The 18641-nt window shown below is 45.1% G+C and overlaps 1 protein-coding gene and 1 long non-coding RNA gene across 5 annotated transcripts; one reads left to right on the top strand and one right to left on the bottom strand.

Annotated features, from left to right (window-relative positions):
• Positions 1-874: 874 nt before the first annotated feature.
• On the bottom strand, positions 875-5281 carry LOC310752353 (putative ATP-dependent RNA helicase DDX10; the record flags this gene model as incomplete). The annotated part of the gene is made up of 3 exons (XM_083592462.1): positions 5037-5281; positions 2753-2822; positions 875-1182 (listed from the first exon to the last, which is right to left on the bottom strand). The coding sequence occupies exons 1-3, from the start codon at positions 5055-5057 to the stop codon at positions 875-877; spliced, it is 399 nt and encodes a 132-aa protein (XP_083448588.1). The 5' UTR covers positions 5058-5281.
• A 4498-nt stretch (positions 5282-9779) lies between these two features.
• LOC310753024 lies at positions 9780-17965 on the top strand. 4 transcript variants are annotated; one of them, XR_014543074.1, is made up of 3 exons: positions 9780-9798; positions 14510-16132; positions 16435-17965. It is a non-coding gene; the product is annotated as an uncharacterized lncRNA (long non-coding RNA). The 4 variants fall into 4 exon arrangements; XR_014543075.1 differs by lacking the exon at positions 9780-9798 and adding an exon at positions 11363-11664; XR_014543076.1 differs by lacking the exon at positions 9780-9798 and adding an exon at positions 11699-11972.
• The last annotated feature ends 676 nt before the right edge of the window (positions 17966-18641 follow it).

The raw sequence follows: 18641 nt of genomic DNA, 5'->3' as shown, positions 1-18641 counted from the left end.
GGTTTTTCATTTTCTTTTTTCTCCAACCCTCTGCCATTGTTTACAACCACAATTTTCATCTCAGTGTTGCCACCCCTGCTCTACTCAAACTTCTGTTGAGAAAAAGGAGGGACACTGTTTCAAAAGGGAAAGTTTGACTGTATTCAAAATGCTCTTAACATTCCAGTCTTCTTAAAGATACAGCTTACGCAGTCTGCTAACTGTTGATGGGCCATATCACCTGGTCAGTCTCCCCAGTATGCTGAGATGATGATGATGATTAATTGAATTTCTATACTGCCCTACACCTGGAGGTGTCAGGGTGGTTCACAGAATAAAACCAAAATAGAAAACCATAAAATACATAATCAGAATAAAAACAACCCACTAACCCCCACCCAAAAAAAAAAAACACATTTGAAAAGGGCCTAAGATCCTCACAACATTTAAAGTAAGACAATAAACAAATCTGCATGAGAGCCATTAGCTGGAAAGACCACAATCTCAGAAATATGCAGCAAAATTTATTTATTGGCAACCAAATTGGCCACGTGCCTTTCTGATACCGGGCTGTCCTGCCAACTCTGTAAATGTAAGTATTTGCGTCTTCCAGACAGTCAAACTGAATGACCCAATTCACAGCACGGAAACCAATCACCCAAACCGCAAGATCCATTTTCTTACTCAGATGACTTCTCAAAAAGGAGTACAACATCTTGATTTTCTGGCGCAGTTCACAAACAACGTAGTTATGTTCCAAAGTTGCTGGAGTACTGAACTTGGCCTTCTCATGTACCCAGATATACTATGGATCTTTCAAGCTCAGCCGGGCCAGGTCCTTTACCGATTTGGTTTGCGTGGCTGAGAAAAGCAGAGTCTGGCGCAATGGGAAAGGTTATCTATGATTGCGCTCATCAACCACCTCATTTGCAGTGATCTGCGAGTAGCTCTGCTGCAGCCTGGCCATGCCTGCCTTCTCCACCTCCCAAACGGGGCGCTTCTTCTTTTGGGGCTGCTGGCGCAGCCGCTCCGTGCGCTTGGCGTAGTTCTTGTTCCAGCGGTCGAAGGTGTGTAGCGGGCCCAGGCTGGGCCCACCGAGGATCCCCCCAGCTTTTTTCCATTTCCTCAATTCAGCAGGCTGCAATTCTTGCTGATACACAGGGCAGTGAAGTGATGAACAGGCTTCAACGTTCACATCCCACCCTACAGAAATGGAGAAGACCCATTTATCCATGTTTCCAGAGGTGGTGTGCACCCGGGGGTGGGGCTAGCCGACCGCAGAGCGCATCCCAGAGGGAAGCTCCCCATGGCGAGTGTCCCAGGAGGTGCCGGCCATGGTGAGCGGTGATTGTCCCAGGGGTGTGCTGTCCACGCCGATCATCCGGGGGGGTGCCGCCCAGAGTGAGCGGCCCGGCGGGGCGGTGTGGCTATGTCACCCTCCCTCAGGGATGAAAAAGGGAGCCGATTGTTATTTGGGCAGTGTGGGATAGAGAGGGATAGAGAGACAGAGAGGGATAGAGAGACATAGCAGTTGCATTGGAAGTAAGCATGGGCTTGAACCCCGTCCTGGAAACCAGGAGTACCAACCACCAGTGTCTTTTGCTTTTTTTTGAGCAATGCAACAAGGGGGAAAGCAAAACCTGAGAGAACGTTCTGTGAATGTTCTCTCAGGGAAAAAGAAAACCTTAAGATTTTAAGTAGAGCTCTGTGGAGAGACCTGTGGAGAGAGCAGAAAAGAAAATGCGAAAACACAATGGCGATTTTCTCCCTAGCCAAGCAAGGCATACTCTCAGAAGAAGAGCTGGAACAAAAGAAGAAGTGTTGTCCTACCTGCAGGTGAGCCTTTTCTTGCCACCTGTGACCCTCCAGGAAGAGCTGGCTTCATTTGAGGGTTGGGAGCTCTTTGGAGAGACCTGTGGAGAGACCAGCAGAAAAGAAAATGGGAAAAAGGAGAGACTAATACAAAAAACATGGTCTTGAAAAAAAGACCACTGAGTGGTGGAATGTGAACTTACCTAAAGTAGCACAGTCCAAATGCAGGTGACTCTCACTTCAGGTGCAGTGATCTCTTGAAAACTTGAAGAGGTGCATCAAAAGAAGTGTTCTCCTACCTGCAGGTGAGCCTCATTGTGGTGACGCAGAATAGGGCCTCTTCTGACAACTCAGTCACCGCAATCTGAAAGAGACTTAGCGCAATGAGTTGCAGACGGAACCAATACAAAAAACATGGTCTTGAAAAAAGACCACTGAGTGGCGGAATGTGAACTTACCTAAAGCGGAACAGTCCAAATACAGCTGCCTCTCACTTCAGGTACAGTGAACTCTGGGAAACCTGAAGGGAAGAAGAGATGGAACAAAAGGAAAGAAGGGCTGGAAGAAAAGAAGTGTTCTCCTACCTGCAGGTGAGTCTTTTCTTACCACCATGAGCTCTGTGGAGAGACCAGCAGAAAAGAAAATGGGAAAAAGGAGAGACCAAAAAAAAAAAAATGTCTTGAAAAAAGACCACTGAGTAGCGGAATGTGAACCTACCTAAAGCAGCACAGTCCAAATGCAGCTGACTCTCACTTCAGTTACAGTGAACTCTGGGAAGCCTGAAGGAAAGAGGAGCTGGAACAAAAGAAGAAGTCTTCTCCTACCTGAAGGTGAGCCTCATTGTGGTGACACGGAATAGGGCCTCTTCTGACAACTCAGTCACCGCAACCTGAAAGAGTCTTAACACAATGAGTTGCAGACGGAACACCATATTCTTCCTAGTCAAGCAAGGAATACTCACCTAAATGTCCTTCAATCATGGAATACCATTTTGACTGCCATTTTTGACTGAAGCTGGATGAGCCCTTGATCTAGAGGGGCACAACAGAGAAATGGGATTCAGACTTCAATCTCTGCCATTAAGCTTGTTGTGGAAAAAGGGAAGATAGCTCAATGGTCACCATGGTCTCCATTTGAGATACGACCTCATGTTTCTGCGATCTCGAGTCCCTAGTTTGTCCCCAGCCAGCTTCCCCCAATCCTACAGAAAATGTGTTTTTTAAAAAACAAAACAACTTTTCTTACCACCATGACTTCTGCCCACGCCTCCTCTAAACACACACACACAGAGGTCACTTCCAAGCCCATCATTTTCATCCTTGCATTGGATTCCTCTCCTTCCGCAACTCCACCCACCCACCACCCACCTTCAGATTGTAACACCCCCAAAACCTCCTCTGTGTGGAATAGGGACCCTCATCTTGGATGGAGAAGACATGCCTCTTTATTTTAAAGCTTTAGCCAACCCCCCCCCCCCCGCTTCTTCCCACTAGGTTCCATCGACAGAGGGGTTTTCCCCCCTGCCTCTTTGAACCACTGGGAGCCAGCTAGGAGCACCCACCATCCTGCCCCACTTCAAATATTGGTCCTTCATAGGGAAGGATTTCCTCTACTTGAGTGTCTGATTGTGTGTGTGATGGACGCTCCTAGCTGGCTCCCAGTGGCTCAAAGGGGCAGGGAAACCTGGGGTCTGTGTGTGTGTGTGTGTGTGTGTGTATACACACCAGCCCCACACGTCAGCCTTCAGGTGTTGTTGAGCTACAACTCCCATCATCCCTGACCACTGATCCTAGTAGCTAGGGACGATGGGAGTTGTAGTGCAACAACATCTGGGGATTCGAGTTTGAGAAACACATCTGTATAAGCGCACGCACACACATTCACAGTTCTCTTTTCTGAACCTGTTAAAAAACATTCCTATTTAGACAAACCTACCCAGATGCTTAGAAAGTTGCGTTCATTTTAATCTGTTTTATTATTTTAACTTTTCTGTGTTTTAAAGTACAATGGTAATTTTTGCTTGCTTTTACTGGCTTATCTGTTGTAAACCACTTTGGGGGGGTTTTACGATCAAGCAGTGTATAAATTTGATAAAATAAATATATAAACTCAAACAAGCATATGTAGGATAGTATTTTGTCCTATACAATCATAGAATGGTAGATTTGGGAGGAATCCTGAGGGTCATTTAGTCCAGCCTCCTGCAATGTGGGTATGTGGGTATGGGGGAGGGAGAAAACATAGTATTTCACCATAGATGCTTGTTGTTTTAACTATATAATTGTTAACTGGATTTTAGTAAATCTTACTCAGCAGCATAAGTAGGAATGCCAAGCAGAAACTGACAAGTATTATTCTTAAGGATGTTTGAATGAACAAGCACAATTTAAATCTAGAATGGAACACTTTAAAGTTAATCCAGTCACTAATAGGATGAATGGAGGATGGGGTAGGGAGAAAGAGACCAAAACAACTTCCCAACCAAGTGGATGTCCATCCTGTTTTAACCTTTTAACTCCCCTAAAATTGTGTTCCTTTGTTTTTATTTGATAAAATATGTCTGACCCAAAGAGTACTTTTTAAAAAAAGAAAGAGAGAGTGAAAGAAATACCAAATTGTTTCATAGAACTTTGCACTCTTCTATAGGGTGAAGTCACCCTCCCTGGAGTGCTACTTCTTGGTATTGTGCTTCTGAAGATCAGATGCTGGAAATTGCAGGAGGGGAGCTTGGCCACCAACAAGTAATTTTTTCTAAGAACACAATATCCAAATAACCAGCTTAATCAAAATAATCCACTGTTTGTATGGATTGCGTTTTTGTTGTAAACTGCTTTGAGAGCCTTTCTGGCAGAAAAGTATGGTGGAAATGAACAAAATATGTCAGCAGTTTGTTGTTTAACTCTTGAAGCAAGTCTGCTTTCATGGGAATAAACTGCGTCCCGCCTTCTCCCCCCCGCCCCCCCATAGCCCAACAACTATAGGTATCAGGGCTGAAATAAGTGCTGGAAATCATGATGACCTCTGAACTTGAAAATTTTGCTCTCCTTTCCTCTTGAATACTAGCGTTAGTGACCCAAAAAAGCACATTCCTAAAGCAATTTCACACTGCTCTTGTTATACTCATCGTCATTAATTTCACAGCCTTTACCAACAGGTCCCAGGGTGGGTTGCAATTTAAAATTCAAAATTTTAAACAGTTAAAACAGTTAACAATCAACGGAATAGAGTGGACCATGAAAACCCACATCTCCAAGGTTCATCTCCATCTTTTGCCCAAAGCCAGACACATATCTGTGAGGAGGGAATTCCACAATTTAGGGGATTCCACAGAGAATACCATCTTCTGGGCCACCCCCACCCCCGAATCGCAAGGGCTGTGAAACTCCCAAGAGCTTCCCCTCTGCTGATCTTAACACCTGTGAGGTTCTGCAGAGAAGGAGGAGGTCTTTCAGCTATGTGGGGCCTAAGTTATTTAGGGCTTAAAACACTCAAGTGAGTACGAGAAATTGGACCCAGAAATGAACTGGCAGTCAATGCAGCTCTTAGAACAGGGCCTATATGAGGTTATGTGCAGAGTTTATTTTCATACAACCCAGTTTGAGGGAGTGCATGGTTCTGGGACAGTTAGCTTAGCACAGTATTTAAGTGTGCTCTGTAGCATTCTGTTCAAAAGGACATAGTGAATAATAATAATAATAATAATAATAATAATAATAATAATAATAATATATTTAAATTTATTTATTATTTTTTATAATATTTTTATTTTTCCATATAAACACAGTACAACAAACATAAACATACAAAAACAAAAACAAAACAAAAAAACATGTATCATTTCATATCCTAATTTCATATCCTATCTTCCCCGACTTCCTCATGCCTCCCCTTTCTGTATTCCAAATTCTTATCGATTGTTCAGCAAATCTTCCCTTGTTTTAATTTAAATTTAGACTATTCTTCCTTATTCTCCTTGTCTTAACCATTACTAATAGTAACCATTTACTTTCCAGTCCAACATCATTCTAACTTTCATTAACTTTGTAATATTTCTTTAAATAGTCCTTGAATTTTTTCCATTCTTCTTGCGCTGCTTCTCTTCCCTGGTTTCGGATTCTGCTCGTCATTTCTGCCAAGCCCATATAGTCTATCACCTTCATCTGCCATTCTTCCAGTGTGGGTAGTTCTTGCGTCTTCCAGTACTTCGCAATAAGTATTCTAGCTGCTGTTGTAGCATACATAAAGAAAGTTATATCCGTCCTTAACACCCCTTGGCCGACAATACCCAAGAGAAAGGCCTCTGGTTTCTTGGGGAAAGTATATTTAAATACCTTTTTAAGTTCATTATAGATCATTTCCCAGAATGCCTTAATCTTCGGGCAAGTCCACCAAAGATGAAAAAATGTACCTTCAGTTTCTTTACATTTCCAACATTTATTGTCAGGCAAATGGTAAATCTTTGCAAGCTTGACTGGGGTTATGTACCACCTATATATCATTTTCATAATGTTTTCTCTTAAGGCATTACATGCCGTAAATTTCATCCCGGTGGTCCACAACTTTTCCCAATCAGCAAACAAAATATTATGACCAATGTCCTGAGCCCATTTAATCATAACCGATTTAACCGTTTCATCTTGTGTATTCCATTTCAGCAGCAAATTGTACATTTTGGACAAATTCTTAGTACTGGGTTCTAACAGTTCTGTCTCCAATTTTGATTTTTCCACCTGGAAGCCAATTTTACTGTCCAGTTTAAACGCTTCATTTATTTGATGATAGTGCAACCAGTCTCTCACCTTCCCTTTTAATTTCTCAAAACTCTGCAATCTCAATTTGTCCCCTTCCTTTTCCAAAATTTCCCCGTATCTTGGCCACTTGGACTCCATATTTAACTTTTTAACTGCCTTAGCTTCCATTGGCGACAGCCACCTTGGAGTTTTATTTTCCAGCAAGTCTTTATATCTGACCCAGACATTTAATAGTGCTTTTCTGACAATATGATTTTTGAAACTTTTATGTGCTTTAACCTTGTCATACCACAAATATGCATGCCACCCAAAAATGTTATTAAAACCTTCCAAATCCAAAATGTCTGTGTTTTCAAGAAGTAGCCATTCTTTCAGCCAGCAGAAAGCTGCCGCTTCATAGTAAAGTTTAAAGTCTGGCAGGGCAAACCCCCCTCTTTCCTTTGAATCCGTTAATATCTTAAATTTAATTCTGGGCTTTTTGCCCTGCCAGACAAATTTAGATATGTCTTTTTGCCACCTCTTGAAACAATCCATTTTATCAATTATTTGCAATGCTTGGAACAAAAACAACATTCTTGGCAATACATTCATTTTTATAGCTGCAATACGGCCTAACAAGGAAAGCTTTAAGTTGGACCAAATCTCCAAATCTTTTTTCACTTCTCTCCAAGTTTTTTCATAATTATCTTTAAACAAATTCACATTTTTAGCTGTCATATTTATACCCAAATATTTCACTTTTTTAACCACAGTTAACCCTGTCTCGTTCTGAAACCTTTCCTTTTCTATCTGTGTCAAGTTTTTCTCCAAAACCTTTGTCTTAGACTTATTCAATTTAAATCCTGCCATTTGACCAAACTCTTGAATTATTTCCAAAACTCTTTTCGTGCTAGCTTCTGGCTCTTGTAATGTAAGTACTAAGTCATCTGCAAATGCTCTCATATATTTAAATTTATTGGTCTTTTTTTACCATGGTAATTCAAAGCAACTTTCAATATATGTACATACGTACATACAAACCCATACATTGAAAGCAGCATGAAAGAAAAAATAAAGGAAAATCCTATTTTTAAAAGGCAGGATTAAAACATTCCACCCACTCAAGGCCAAAGATAATTGAGAGGCAAAGGCCTGGTTAAAAATGATTTTTATATAATGATGGTGCCAGAACATTCCACAAACAAGGAGTCACCACTGAAAAGGTCCATTCCCACATTGCCACCCTCCAGATCTTCCGGCTCTCTTTGGCAGAGGGGGGGTGGAGGGAGGGTGGAGGCAAGGCAGGATCTGCACCCAGGTCGCCTGCATGGCTCTCTTTGACATATTTCAATTTCAATGTGGGGGGGGGGGGGTGAGACAAAAAAAGTCCACACCGGGTACCACCTGACCTTGATGCTGCACTGGTCCACAATTGACTGTCCCTCTTTGATTAGGATTAATTCTTCTTTGGTCTTCTATTTTCTTTCCGTTTCCCTTTGATTTAAAAATTATTGCCTCTCCTAATACTGTTTAGAAAGATACCATATAAGTGTATGTATATGTATATAAATGTGTGTGTGTGTGTGTGTTCACATGTGAAAATGACTTGTAGCTCTTTTTGAAGTTATAAACAGTAATGTTTCGGTAGCGTAAAATCCCTTTGTTTACTTAAAAAAATCTAACCTAAAATGTTTTCAGTCGTGTTTACAAACCTGTTTCACCTTCCCCAGCCGGGTCTCTTTCCTAATCCCTCTGCCCCTTAACTCCTTCAGCTTTGACCAGTGAGAGGGCTAACACCAGTAGCATAGCCAGGGACAAGCTCACTCACTGGACAGTGACTCGCTCCCTCCAACACCTGTTGGTCATAATGACACATAAAAAGTCCCTTGCAGCATTAATCCAGTGGGTGCAAATGTCTTCATTTTCAGCATGCAATCATTGCAGGGCTTGGGTGAGGAATTAGTATTTTCTTCCCACATAAATGCATTCTGGAAATAAATAAGTGCACTTCACACTGTTCATTTCATCATCTTATTATTAAGGTGACTCCCTCGCCATTTCATCTTGACCCAGAGTTGAATAAACCTTCAAAGAGATGTGTGTTTACTTAGAAATTAGTGCTGGTATATTCTATTGGCTGAAGATGTTGGATTGGGGAGGGCATGCTCATCACTTCTTGCCACTTATTAACACATCACACTCTTGCGTGACCACCGTGAAAAAGGGCTGAGGGAAAAGCTATGGGAAGAGGGGCTGGCATGGGACCATGGGCCTAGCCAAGGTGGCAGCAGTGGCGATGCTGGGTGCTCCGGCACCCAGAGCAGCACCCATGCCGTGCACTTGGGGGTGAGGACGATCTGCCCAAGGGGCCGATCAGCGTGGCTGCATGATTCTCCCCAGGGGCCTTCAAAGAGATGTGTGTTTACTCAGAAATTAGTTCTGCAGGCAGGGAGCTGTTCCCTCAGCCCTGCTCCACAGTGGCCTGCAGGCCTTGCTGCCAAGGAAGATGGACTTTTCCCATCACTGACAAGCAGAGAGAACAGTGGCGTAGCGTGGGGGGTGCCAGGGGTGCCGGCCGCACCGGGCGCAACATCTGGGGGGGGCGCGAGTCCAGAGGGCCCAGCCGCGTCGTGCCCTCGGCCCGCCCCTATTGTCAGAGCGGCCGGCCAGCCTCCGCCTGCTCCTACCTTGCCCACCCGAGGACTGCGGCAGCGCCCGCCCCCGTGGCCACCTACCCCCGCCTCGCCCATTGGCTTGCCTCCCTCGGCCCCGCCTCTCTCCGATGGCCGCGGGGGTGTCCTGCTCGGCGCCGGCGCCTTTTTTCAGGAGGTAGGGAGGCTGGACGGGGAGGTGGGGTCGGAAGCGGGCAGAGAAGGAGGGGAGCTCGTAGCCAAAAGGGCTGCGCCGGCCGGCAAAGGGCCGGGGAAAGTTTGGAGAGGAGAAACGCACCGTCATGATTTCCTGGTGGAAGCGGCAGAATTAGGGATGGCGAAGCGTAATTACGCACGAATTTCGCTGGGTGAGAGCTTCGGGGATCGATCGGCGGAAATGGGAATCAATTGGAATATGAGAAAGAGAGAGAGGGACCATCATTCATAGGCATAGATTTGTAGGGTTAGGGGGCGCAAATTACTTGCCTTGCCCCGGGTTAGGGGGCGCAAATTACTTGCCTTGCCCCGGGTGCTGACAACCCACGCTACGCCGCTGAGAGAGAAGGCTGCCCCCCCCCATGAGGGACTGAAAGAGGGACTTTCACTGAAGCCCTTCTGCAAATGGGGTGTGTTAGTTGAATTTAGATTTAACTTCCAAAGACCAAAGAGAGGGAACTGAACCTGAAGGACTCTAGTTCATGTATGATATGTCTGTGCACACTGAGGGGACATGAAAAAGGAACCCCCTAACATCTATCCAGAAGCCCTCGGGGTACCTCGGGTTAAGAACTTACCGTATTTTTCGCTCTATAAGACACACTTCCCCCCCAAAAAAATTAAGGGGAAATGTGTGTGCGTCTTCTGGAGCGAATGCAGGCTCCATGGCTTCAGCGATTGAAACGCGAAGCCTCCGAAGCGCAGTGGGAGCACTCCGGCCGCGCTCCGGAGGCTTTGGGTTGCTTTCGCTGAAGCCTGGAGAGCAAGAGGGGGCGGTGCGCACCGCTGGTTTGCTTCGCTGGAGAGGCGCTGCGCAGCTTTCCCTCTCTGCGCATAACCCCTTCAGCGAAGTGGGAGGAGAAATGGAAGGGGCTCCGTTTCTCCTGCTGCTTCGCTGAAGGGGCACTGCGCAGAGAGGGAGGATTTTTTTTTTCTTGTTCTCCCCCTCTAAAACAAGGTGCGTCCTATGGTCGGGAGCATCCTATAGAGCGAAAAATACGGTGATTTGTTCTGGAGGTCCATTCTTAACTTGAAACTGTTCTTAACCTGGGGTAGCACTTTAGCTAATGGGGCCTCATCCTGAAGCAAAGTTCTTAACCCGAGGGACTATTGCTGGGTTAGCGGAGTCTGTAACCAGAAGCGTCTGTAACCCAAGATACTACTGTATCTTTGCCAGAACAAGTGCCAGAAAAGGACCGTGTCTGTTGGAGCCTATTGTTGCATGCCACTGCAATCTCCAAGCGGTGAATGATTCTAGGCATTCCTTTTTTAAAAAAAGTTTTTATTGAGTTTTACATTTTTATCATATTACAACATATCAAATCATCATAATAAAAGGCGTCCATTTCCCCAGTTTCCCCCCTCCCCCCGACTTCCCTCAACCTTCTCTTCTGTTTTCCCCCCATATTGACGTCCCCTGCTTGCTTTCTTCTATCTTCGTATGGATTCTCACAGGTTATTGTTATCTTTATAGTTTTTATATTTATTTTCATAGTTTTTTATAGTATATATAGTTTTTATATTTATTTTCTTCTGGTTTTTCCCCCATATTGACTTCCCCTATTTGCTTCTGTCGTCATATGGATTCTGTATATTATTGTTATCTCTTATCGTTTTAACATCATCTTTATAGTTTTTATATTGATTTCTGTTAACTGCAAGTGTTTTCTCAAACCCTACTCGTGAGTGCTTTTCTTTACATTGTTTCTGTAATGGTTCCCAGTCTTTTTTAAATTCTCTATTGTCTTTGTCTCTGAGTTTTTCTGTTCATTTCGCCTTTTCAGCATATTCCCTCCGTTTCTGTAGCCCTTCTTCCTTAGCTGGTATTTCTTCCCTTTTCCATCCGCAGTCGTGCCAAACCTAAAGAGTTTCTTCTTTTCTCTTGGCAGCTCTGGACCTCAACTCCCCTTCCCCGCCCCCTCCCTCGCCTGCCAGCCAATCCGCTGGCTGGGGGGCGTGGCCGGGCCCCATTTAAACCGAGGCGCGAGCCGGAGAGCTTCCTCCAACTGCCGGCTTCTGCCTCCTCGGTCTCCCTCGCTGGGGCTTGGCTCTCTCGGCCGCTGCGGGGAGAGCTGCTGCCCCAACCCCCGAGCTACAGCGGAGAGCAGATCTGGGGGCGCCCTTAGCCGCTCTGCCGCTGCGAGGGGAGGGAGATCCGCTCATTGGCGCCCTCATTACACCCCCTTCCTACTCTTTGGTTGCCCAGCTGTGTGAGTGAGGAAGGGGCTGCTTCGTGGCTCTGCGCAGCGCCTGGGACCTTTTTCCTCAGTCCTCAGGTTGTGTGTGTGTGTCCCGCCTTCCCTGCATCCCATACAGTCCCTTTGCTCCATTTCCTCCTTCCTCCACGGAGCTCGCTTTGCCTGCTGGGCGCCTGTCGGTCTTTGCTTGCTTTGGGAGAGCGAAGTGGGCTAATTTCACTGAGCTTTATTTGGGGGGTGGCAGTTGATTTCCTTCCTTGAAAGCCAACCCTCTCTTCGCCCACCGGCTTTTGATGTGTTATTCTGCCGGCTGCAGGGCTTCCTCATAGCGAGCTTCCCTTCCTTTCCTGGCAGTTAACCCATTGGTGTTAGCCACTCTGGGCGAGGTATAAATATTTTTATTATTATTATTATTTCTTCGCCCACCTGCTTTTGCTCTCCTGAGGCGTCCGTGTTGTTTTTGGCCACCAAGCTCTGTTTACGGTTTACGGTTAACGGTTACGGCGGCCATTTTTGAAGTGGGCAAACGACCTATATTCTACAGGTCTGCGAAGCTTGGCTGTGGGCCGCCATTTGGTCGCACTCGTGGTCCGAGGGCGACCCATCAGAGTCTGTTATACACGTAGTCGCATTCAGCTGCAGGAATAGTAGCAGGCGTGTTAAAACTGCTTTTTGGCTCGGTTTTCTTGTGCTTAAGGCTTTGGTTCGGGGTAAATTTTGCGCCGCTGTGCGGGATTGTCATGTCTTGCTGCATTGGCCCCTAGTAAGCCGCTTCCATTATAAGTAATTGTGTGCTGAAGTTTATTTATTTACTTAATTTTGATTAAATATCACTTGTTTTTTATTTTTACACAATTAAAATTGATTTCCAGAATTTTGATTCTAAGTGAAGCTTTAAAGCATAATTAATAATAATATAAATAATAAATTTGAAATAAAAATAAAAGAAACAAATACATGTAAGTCTGCGCTTCAGTGCACTGTCCCTCTGTATTTGAATCTGGTTACTTTGCTTATGTGGTTAGCACCAATCACGTAGTGGGTTGCTGTTTTGTTTGGGTGTTTTGCATTCAGTACAGAGGAATCCTTTTAGTGGTGCAGCAAGAAAACTGCTGGCACACTTGCAAAGCTAAGCAGCGCCCTGGATGGTTTCAAGTTGGATGGGGCACCACATTTGGTCTTCAGACCTGATTTAGAGGATGTAATTGAAGGTTAACTATACAACAGCTGGTTCATTTTATCACCTGAGTTCCTAGGCTGGGCTCACTTTATCAGGCTGCGGTGTGTTTAAGAAGAGTTTAGTGGATCAAAACGCCTCAGCTTAGTTAAATCACTTAGAATTTTTATTGCTTAATTTGGTCTAGCACTAATCACTGTTACAGGCACTCAGGATATTTGGCAGTCAAATCATTTGAAGATTGCTTCAGTTCATATTGTAACTGCCTGGTCAATAATTCTGAGCGAAGCTTGCCTGCACATCTGGTTCTGAACCAATCAGGGCAACAGGTTTTTTCTGTGGTAGTTCTAGAACTGTGATTGGGGTTGTCTCATGGCTCCCAAGAAGAACCAGGCATCCGCTACTGCCGGCACTGGGTCGAAATGTGCTCCAGCTACCAGGGCCCGGTCCCAGTCAGCCCAGTAAGGAAGGGGTTCCTCACTTGCAGGGCAGGCAGTAGGGCCATTGGGGTCATGATGCATTGGCAGGTATGGCAAAAGACCCACGGGCGATGTGCCAGTTTTTTGCTGAATTGGATACCTTGATGCAGTGGTTTAGGCCTGAGGACGTGAGCCAAGATGCCGACCCTGAGTCTACCCCTGATTTTATTGCTGACACTGCAGCCAGTGCTTCCAGTGGGTCTCAGACCCATGATGAGTCTGAGGAGCTGCCTGGTACGTCCCAGGCTCTCTCTATTTAGTGATGTGCAGCTTTCCAGCTCGGCATCTTGACCTACGTCTTCTGCACCCAAGCCCCAGAGTAACACGCCCTCCACTGCATCGCACCCGTGTCGCACAAGAGAGTCTTCCAATGCTCAGCATGGGGCGGCAGCACAGTCATGGCGCACAGGCGCTAGGGTCACCTGATCCACAGGCAAGACGGCTTCTCCTCCTTCCCAATCGTCCTCTGGACGGCAACCCTTTTTAACATCGCTCTTGACTCCTTCCCTCCCTCCCTATTTTCAGGTTTCAAATTTGGCCTTGCTATGGACCTCGGTTAGTTGCCATTGAGGGGCCTGGTAGGAATTTTTCCACTTGGCAAATTGGCACGGGCCATTTGGTTTTCGCCTACCTCGTAGTAATCGTCACAACTTTGTAAGGTTTGATGGTTAGGCATTGGTTGATCTTATGATGGAGGAGGGGAGGTGTGGCCATCACCTGCCCCTTCAATCTTAAAGATATTCCATTAAAGGAATCCGGGGGTGTGGACCTTGTCCGAAGTCCAGGACTGGGCTCACCCTACAGAAAAATAGGAATACCTATTTATCGTGTTTCCAGAGGTGCTGTGCACCCAGGGCTGGGGCTAGCCGCCTGCGGGGGCACCGCCAGAAGTGAGCAGTTAGCGTCCCAGGGGGTTGCTGCCCGCGGCGAACATTTCGTTATTTCTGTGTCGCCGCAGAGCGCAACCCGAAAGTGCTCAGCCTGAAGCAACTTCAACCCGAGGTATGACTGTACTTAACTTGAGGCTCATGCCTCAAGTTTATTAAAAATCTTTGCATCCTATATCTACTCAAGCATTTTTAAGTCCCCTTCAGCAGATGTAGACCAAGTCTGATGCATCATAAAGGCTACAATCCTACATACACTTAGCTGGGAATAGGTCCCTTTGAACCAATTTGGGTTTACTCCAGAGTAGATAAGCATAGGGTTGCATTGGAAGTCCCTCTGTTGACACTTTTTATTTCAAAAATATCTTTTTAATTTGCAGGCTTGCCACATGACCTCCAAAAACAGACTCACCGTTATGAGAAAGCACATCAAATCTAGCCTTGAAACAGAGGCCTCCTTGCACAATAGTTTGGTTGTACCTGCCAATCTGAAAGCAAGCAAACATAGACACTGAACTTTCTAAGTTGCCAGAACACCTGTCATCAAAGTTGCATCTGCACCTGCATCACACAAAGTTGTCAACAAAGTTGCATCTGCCAAGGTCTCTCCCCAATTCTCCTTGCTTCATGATCCACCATTTACTGACAGAAGATTGCTAAGCAATTGATCATGAATTGTTAAAAACCAAAAAAAAAAAAACCATAAACACCACCCTACATAGTAAGCTCCACAGCATGTTTCCCCCATAAGATCACCTTGTCTGTTACCTTTGCAGGGAGAATTGCTCCTCCAGCAGTGTCTGGAATGCAGGCAGACAAGATGCATAGAGAGACTTCTCACGCCAGTGAGTCGGAACGCTAGGAGGGGAAGTAGGCACCGAATCCAGCCAACCTAGACACACACCAGTGATGCATCAAGTGAGCATCTTCCCAGCAACAGCACATTGCCGTGGTGCTTGAAATGGTCCTTTGGTGCAATGGTGGAGTTAAAATTCAAGCTCAGTCACTGAAGTCACCCCCCTCCCATGCTAATACTTTGGCTTAAGGAAAAGGGAGCCAGTCGTTATTTGGGCAATGTGGGATAGAGAGGGATAGCGAGACAGAGAGGGATAGCAGTTGCATTGGAAGAAAGCATGGACACCGCAGGGGCTTGAACTCCGTCCTGGGAACCAGGAGTACCAACCACCAGTGTCTTTTGCTTTTTTCTTTTTTTTTTTGAGCAATGCAACAAGGGGAAAAGCAAAACCTGAGAGAACATTCACAGGGAAAAAGAAAACCTTAAGATGTTAAGAAGAGCTCTTTGGAGAGAACTGTGGAGAGAGCAACAGAAAAGAAAATGGGAAAAAGGAGACACCAATACAAAAAACATTGTCTTGAAAAAAGACCACTGAGTGGTGGAATGTGAACTTACGTAAAGCAGCACAGCCCAAATGCAGGTGACTCTCACTTCAGGTACAATGAACTCTTGAAAACTTGAAGGAAAGAGGAGCTGGAACAAAAGAAGTGTTCTCTCACCTGCAGGTGAACCTCCTTGTGGTAACATGGAATAGGGCCTCTTCTGACAACTCAGTCACCGCAACCTGAAAGAGTCTTAGCACAATGAGTTGCAGACGGAACACAATAGAGATTTTCTCCCTAGCCAAGCAAGGCATACTCTGGGAAGCCTGAAGGAAAGAAGGGCTGGAACAAAAGAAGAAGTCTTCTCCTACCTGCAGGTGAACCTTTTCTTACCACCATGACTTCTGGGATGCAGCTGGAAGAGCTGGCTTCATTTGAGGGTTGGGAGCTCTTTGGAGATACCTGCGAAGAGACCACCAGAAAAGAAAACGGGGAAAAGGAGAGACCAATACAAAAAACATTGTCTTGAAAAAAGACCACTGAGTGGTGGAATGTGAACTTACCTAAAGCAGCACAGTCCAAATGCAGGTGACTCTCATGTCAGGTATTGTGAACTCTTGGAAACTTGAAGAGCTGGAACAAAAGAAGTGTTGTCCTACCTGCAGGTGAGGCTTTTCTTACCACCATGACTTCTGTGACCCTCCAGGAAGAGCTGGCTTCGTTTGAGGGTTGGGAGCTCTTTGTAGAGACCTGTGGAGAGACTACCAGAAAAGAAAATGGGGAAAAAGGAGAGACCAATACAAAAAACATGTTCTTGGAAAAAAAGACCGCTGAGTGGTGGAATGTGAACTTACCTAAAGCAGAACAGTCCAAATGCAGGTGACTCTCACTTCAGGTACAGTGAACTCTGGGAAGCATGAAGGAAAGAAGAGATGGAACAAAAGAAGAAGTCTTCTCCTACCTGCAGGTGAGCCTCATTTTGGTGACACAGAATAGGGCTTCTTCTGAAAACTCAGTCACCGCAACCTGAAAGAGTCTTTGCACAATGTGTTGCAGACAGAACACAATAAGAGACTTTCTCCCTAAGCCTAGGAAGGCATATTCACCTAAATGTTCTTCAGTCATGGAATGCCATTTTGACTGCCATTTTTGTTTGAAGCTGGATGAGCCTTTGATCTAGAGGGGCACAACAGAGAGATGAGATTCAGACTTAAATCTCTGCCGTTAAGCTTGGTATGAAAGAAGGAAGACTGTTCACCCTTTTGTTTATCCATCTGAGGGTGACATTGTGCCCTGCGGATCCCATTCTTGGTCTGCGATCTAGAGTCGCTAGTTTCTCCCCAGCCACCTTCCACCAATCCTACAGAAAATGAACTTCAAAAAAACAAACAGCTTTTCTTACCACCATGACTTCTGGGACTCTGCTGGAGGAGCTGGTTTCATTTGAGGGTTGCGAGCTATTTGGAGAGACCTTTGAAGACACCACCACAAACAAAAATGGGAAAAAGGAGAGACCGATACAAAAAAAATTGTCTTGAGAAAAGGCCACTGAGTGGTGGAATGTGAACTTACCTAAAGCAGCACAGCCCAAATGCAGGTGACTCTCACTTCAGGTACAGTGAACTCTGGGAAGTGTGAAGGAAAGAGGAGCTGGAGCAGAAGGAGTGTTCTACCTGTAGGTGAGCCTCGTGGTGACACAGAATAGGGCTTCTGATGATTCAGTCACCGCAACCTGAAAGAGTCTTAGCACAAAGAGTCGCAGATGGGACACAATAGAGATTTCCTCTCTAGCCTGAGATCCACAAACCCTAGTTTGTCCTACCAGCAGGTGAACCTTATTGTGGTAACACAGAATAGGACCTACTCTGTAGTGGCACCCTGATGGCAGAAGTTCCTTCGATTGGAAGCACAGATGATGACCACATTGGTTTTTCAAGTTCTCTTCTGAAAAAAAATGATTGAATGAACAGGATTGCTCAGTACAGGCCCCTTGGTCACCGTCATTTGTATTATGTGTTACTACATTTATATCCTACCTTTCATCCAATGAGCTGAAGGTGGTGTGATGGTTGTATCGTGACCAAAAAGAGCCTTAGCAGAAAGAGCTGCAGATGGAACACAATATAAATTTTCTTTTCAGCGAAGCAAGAGATGTTCGCCTAGATGCCATTAATTCAGAATGCATCTGTATTGTTACTATCATTATGATCTAGCATTCAGACATCACTTGTTAGGTATTTGTGTGTGTTGCCACCTCTGAAAAGTCAAGAGTATTTGATAGTTACCTTCCTTCAACAAGTGAGATGTTAAAGGCAAAACAAGCAATTAGTTAGATCTAGTTTTTAAATCATTATTTTAAAAGTATCACCTTGAAAACAGAAGTACTGGAGATGATCCAAGGTTTAATATTATAGAGTCAATGCTGTGTGAGCTATGAACTAAATAGCTTTTCCTAGAAGTTGCTTAGCAAAAATAAAACAGTTTTTAAAATCCAAAAACATGGTTGCAGCGGATGAATTTTTCAGTGAAACTGTAATGAGAGTTATTGCAGTCACAGCCACATTGTGTACTGGTGATTGTTTTGCCTGCCCCGTTTGCATCATTACCTTTTGAGGTCCATTTCCCATATTTTACATAATTTTCTGCACAGGTGGTATAATGGTCCCCCTCATTATTTCATCCTCACAACAACCTTGTGAGGTAGGTTAGGCTAAGAGGCAGTGACTGGCCCAAGGTCACCCAGGAAGAGCTTTCCTCAGAGAAAGAATACACTTTCACGCAGAGTCCTGGAGTTGCTACGTCCCTGAACAGTTGCTCTGCATTTCCTCCTCCACAGGAGCCAAAGACAAGCCACCTCTTTCTTATCATTGCCATCAGCAGCTTCATCCTCCAAATGCCTTCTTTGCTTTTCCACACTGGAATTGGCAAAGTCAACTTCAAATTGTTTGTGGTTTTTCTCTTCCTAAAATGTGGGCATGTTTGGGACCTTATTGATTTAGAAACAGCTCAAGGAACGAAAAAACCCTCAACAATATTTTGGTGCCCATCTTCTGCAATTCCCCCATAGCTTCAAATTAGATAAAATACTCTGACCCATGATGAGTGTATTTTGCTGTTGCTGCAGCTTCTGCTGCTATTTGCGGCACTTGCTATTCCCCAAAATCTTGGCACACT

The sequence above is a fragment of the Podarcis filfolensis genome (genome assembly GCF_964270895.1).
Source record: "Podarcis filfolensis genome assembly, chromosome: 17".
Lineage (NCBI taxonomy): Eukaryota > Metazoa > Chordata > Lepidosauria > Squamata > Lacertidae > Podarcis > Podarcis filfolensis.
The sequence above is the reverse complement of the archived record's forward strand: the minus strand, read 5'-3'. Positions and strand labels throughout refer to the sequence as shown.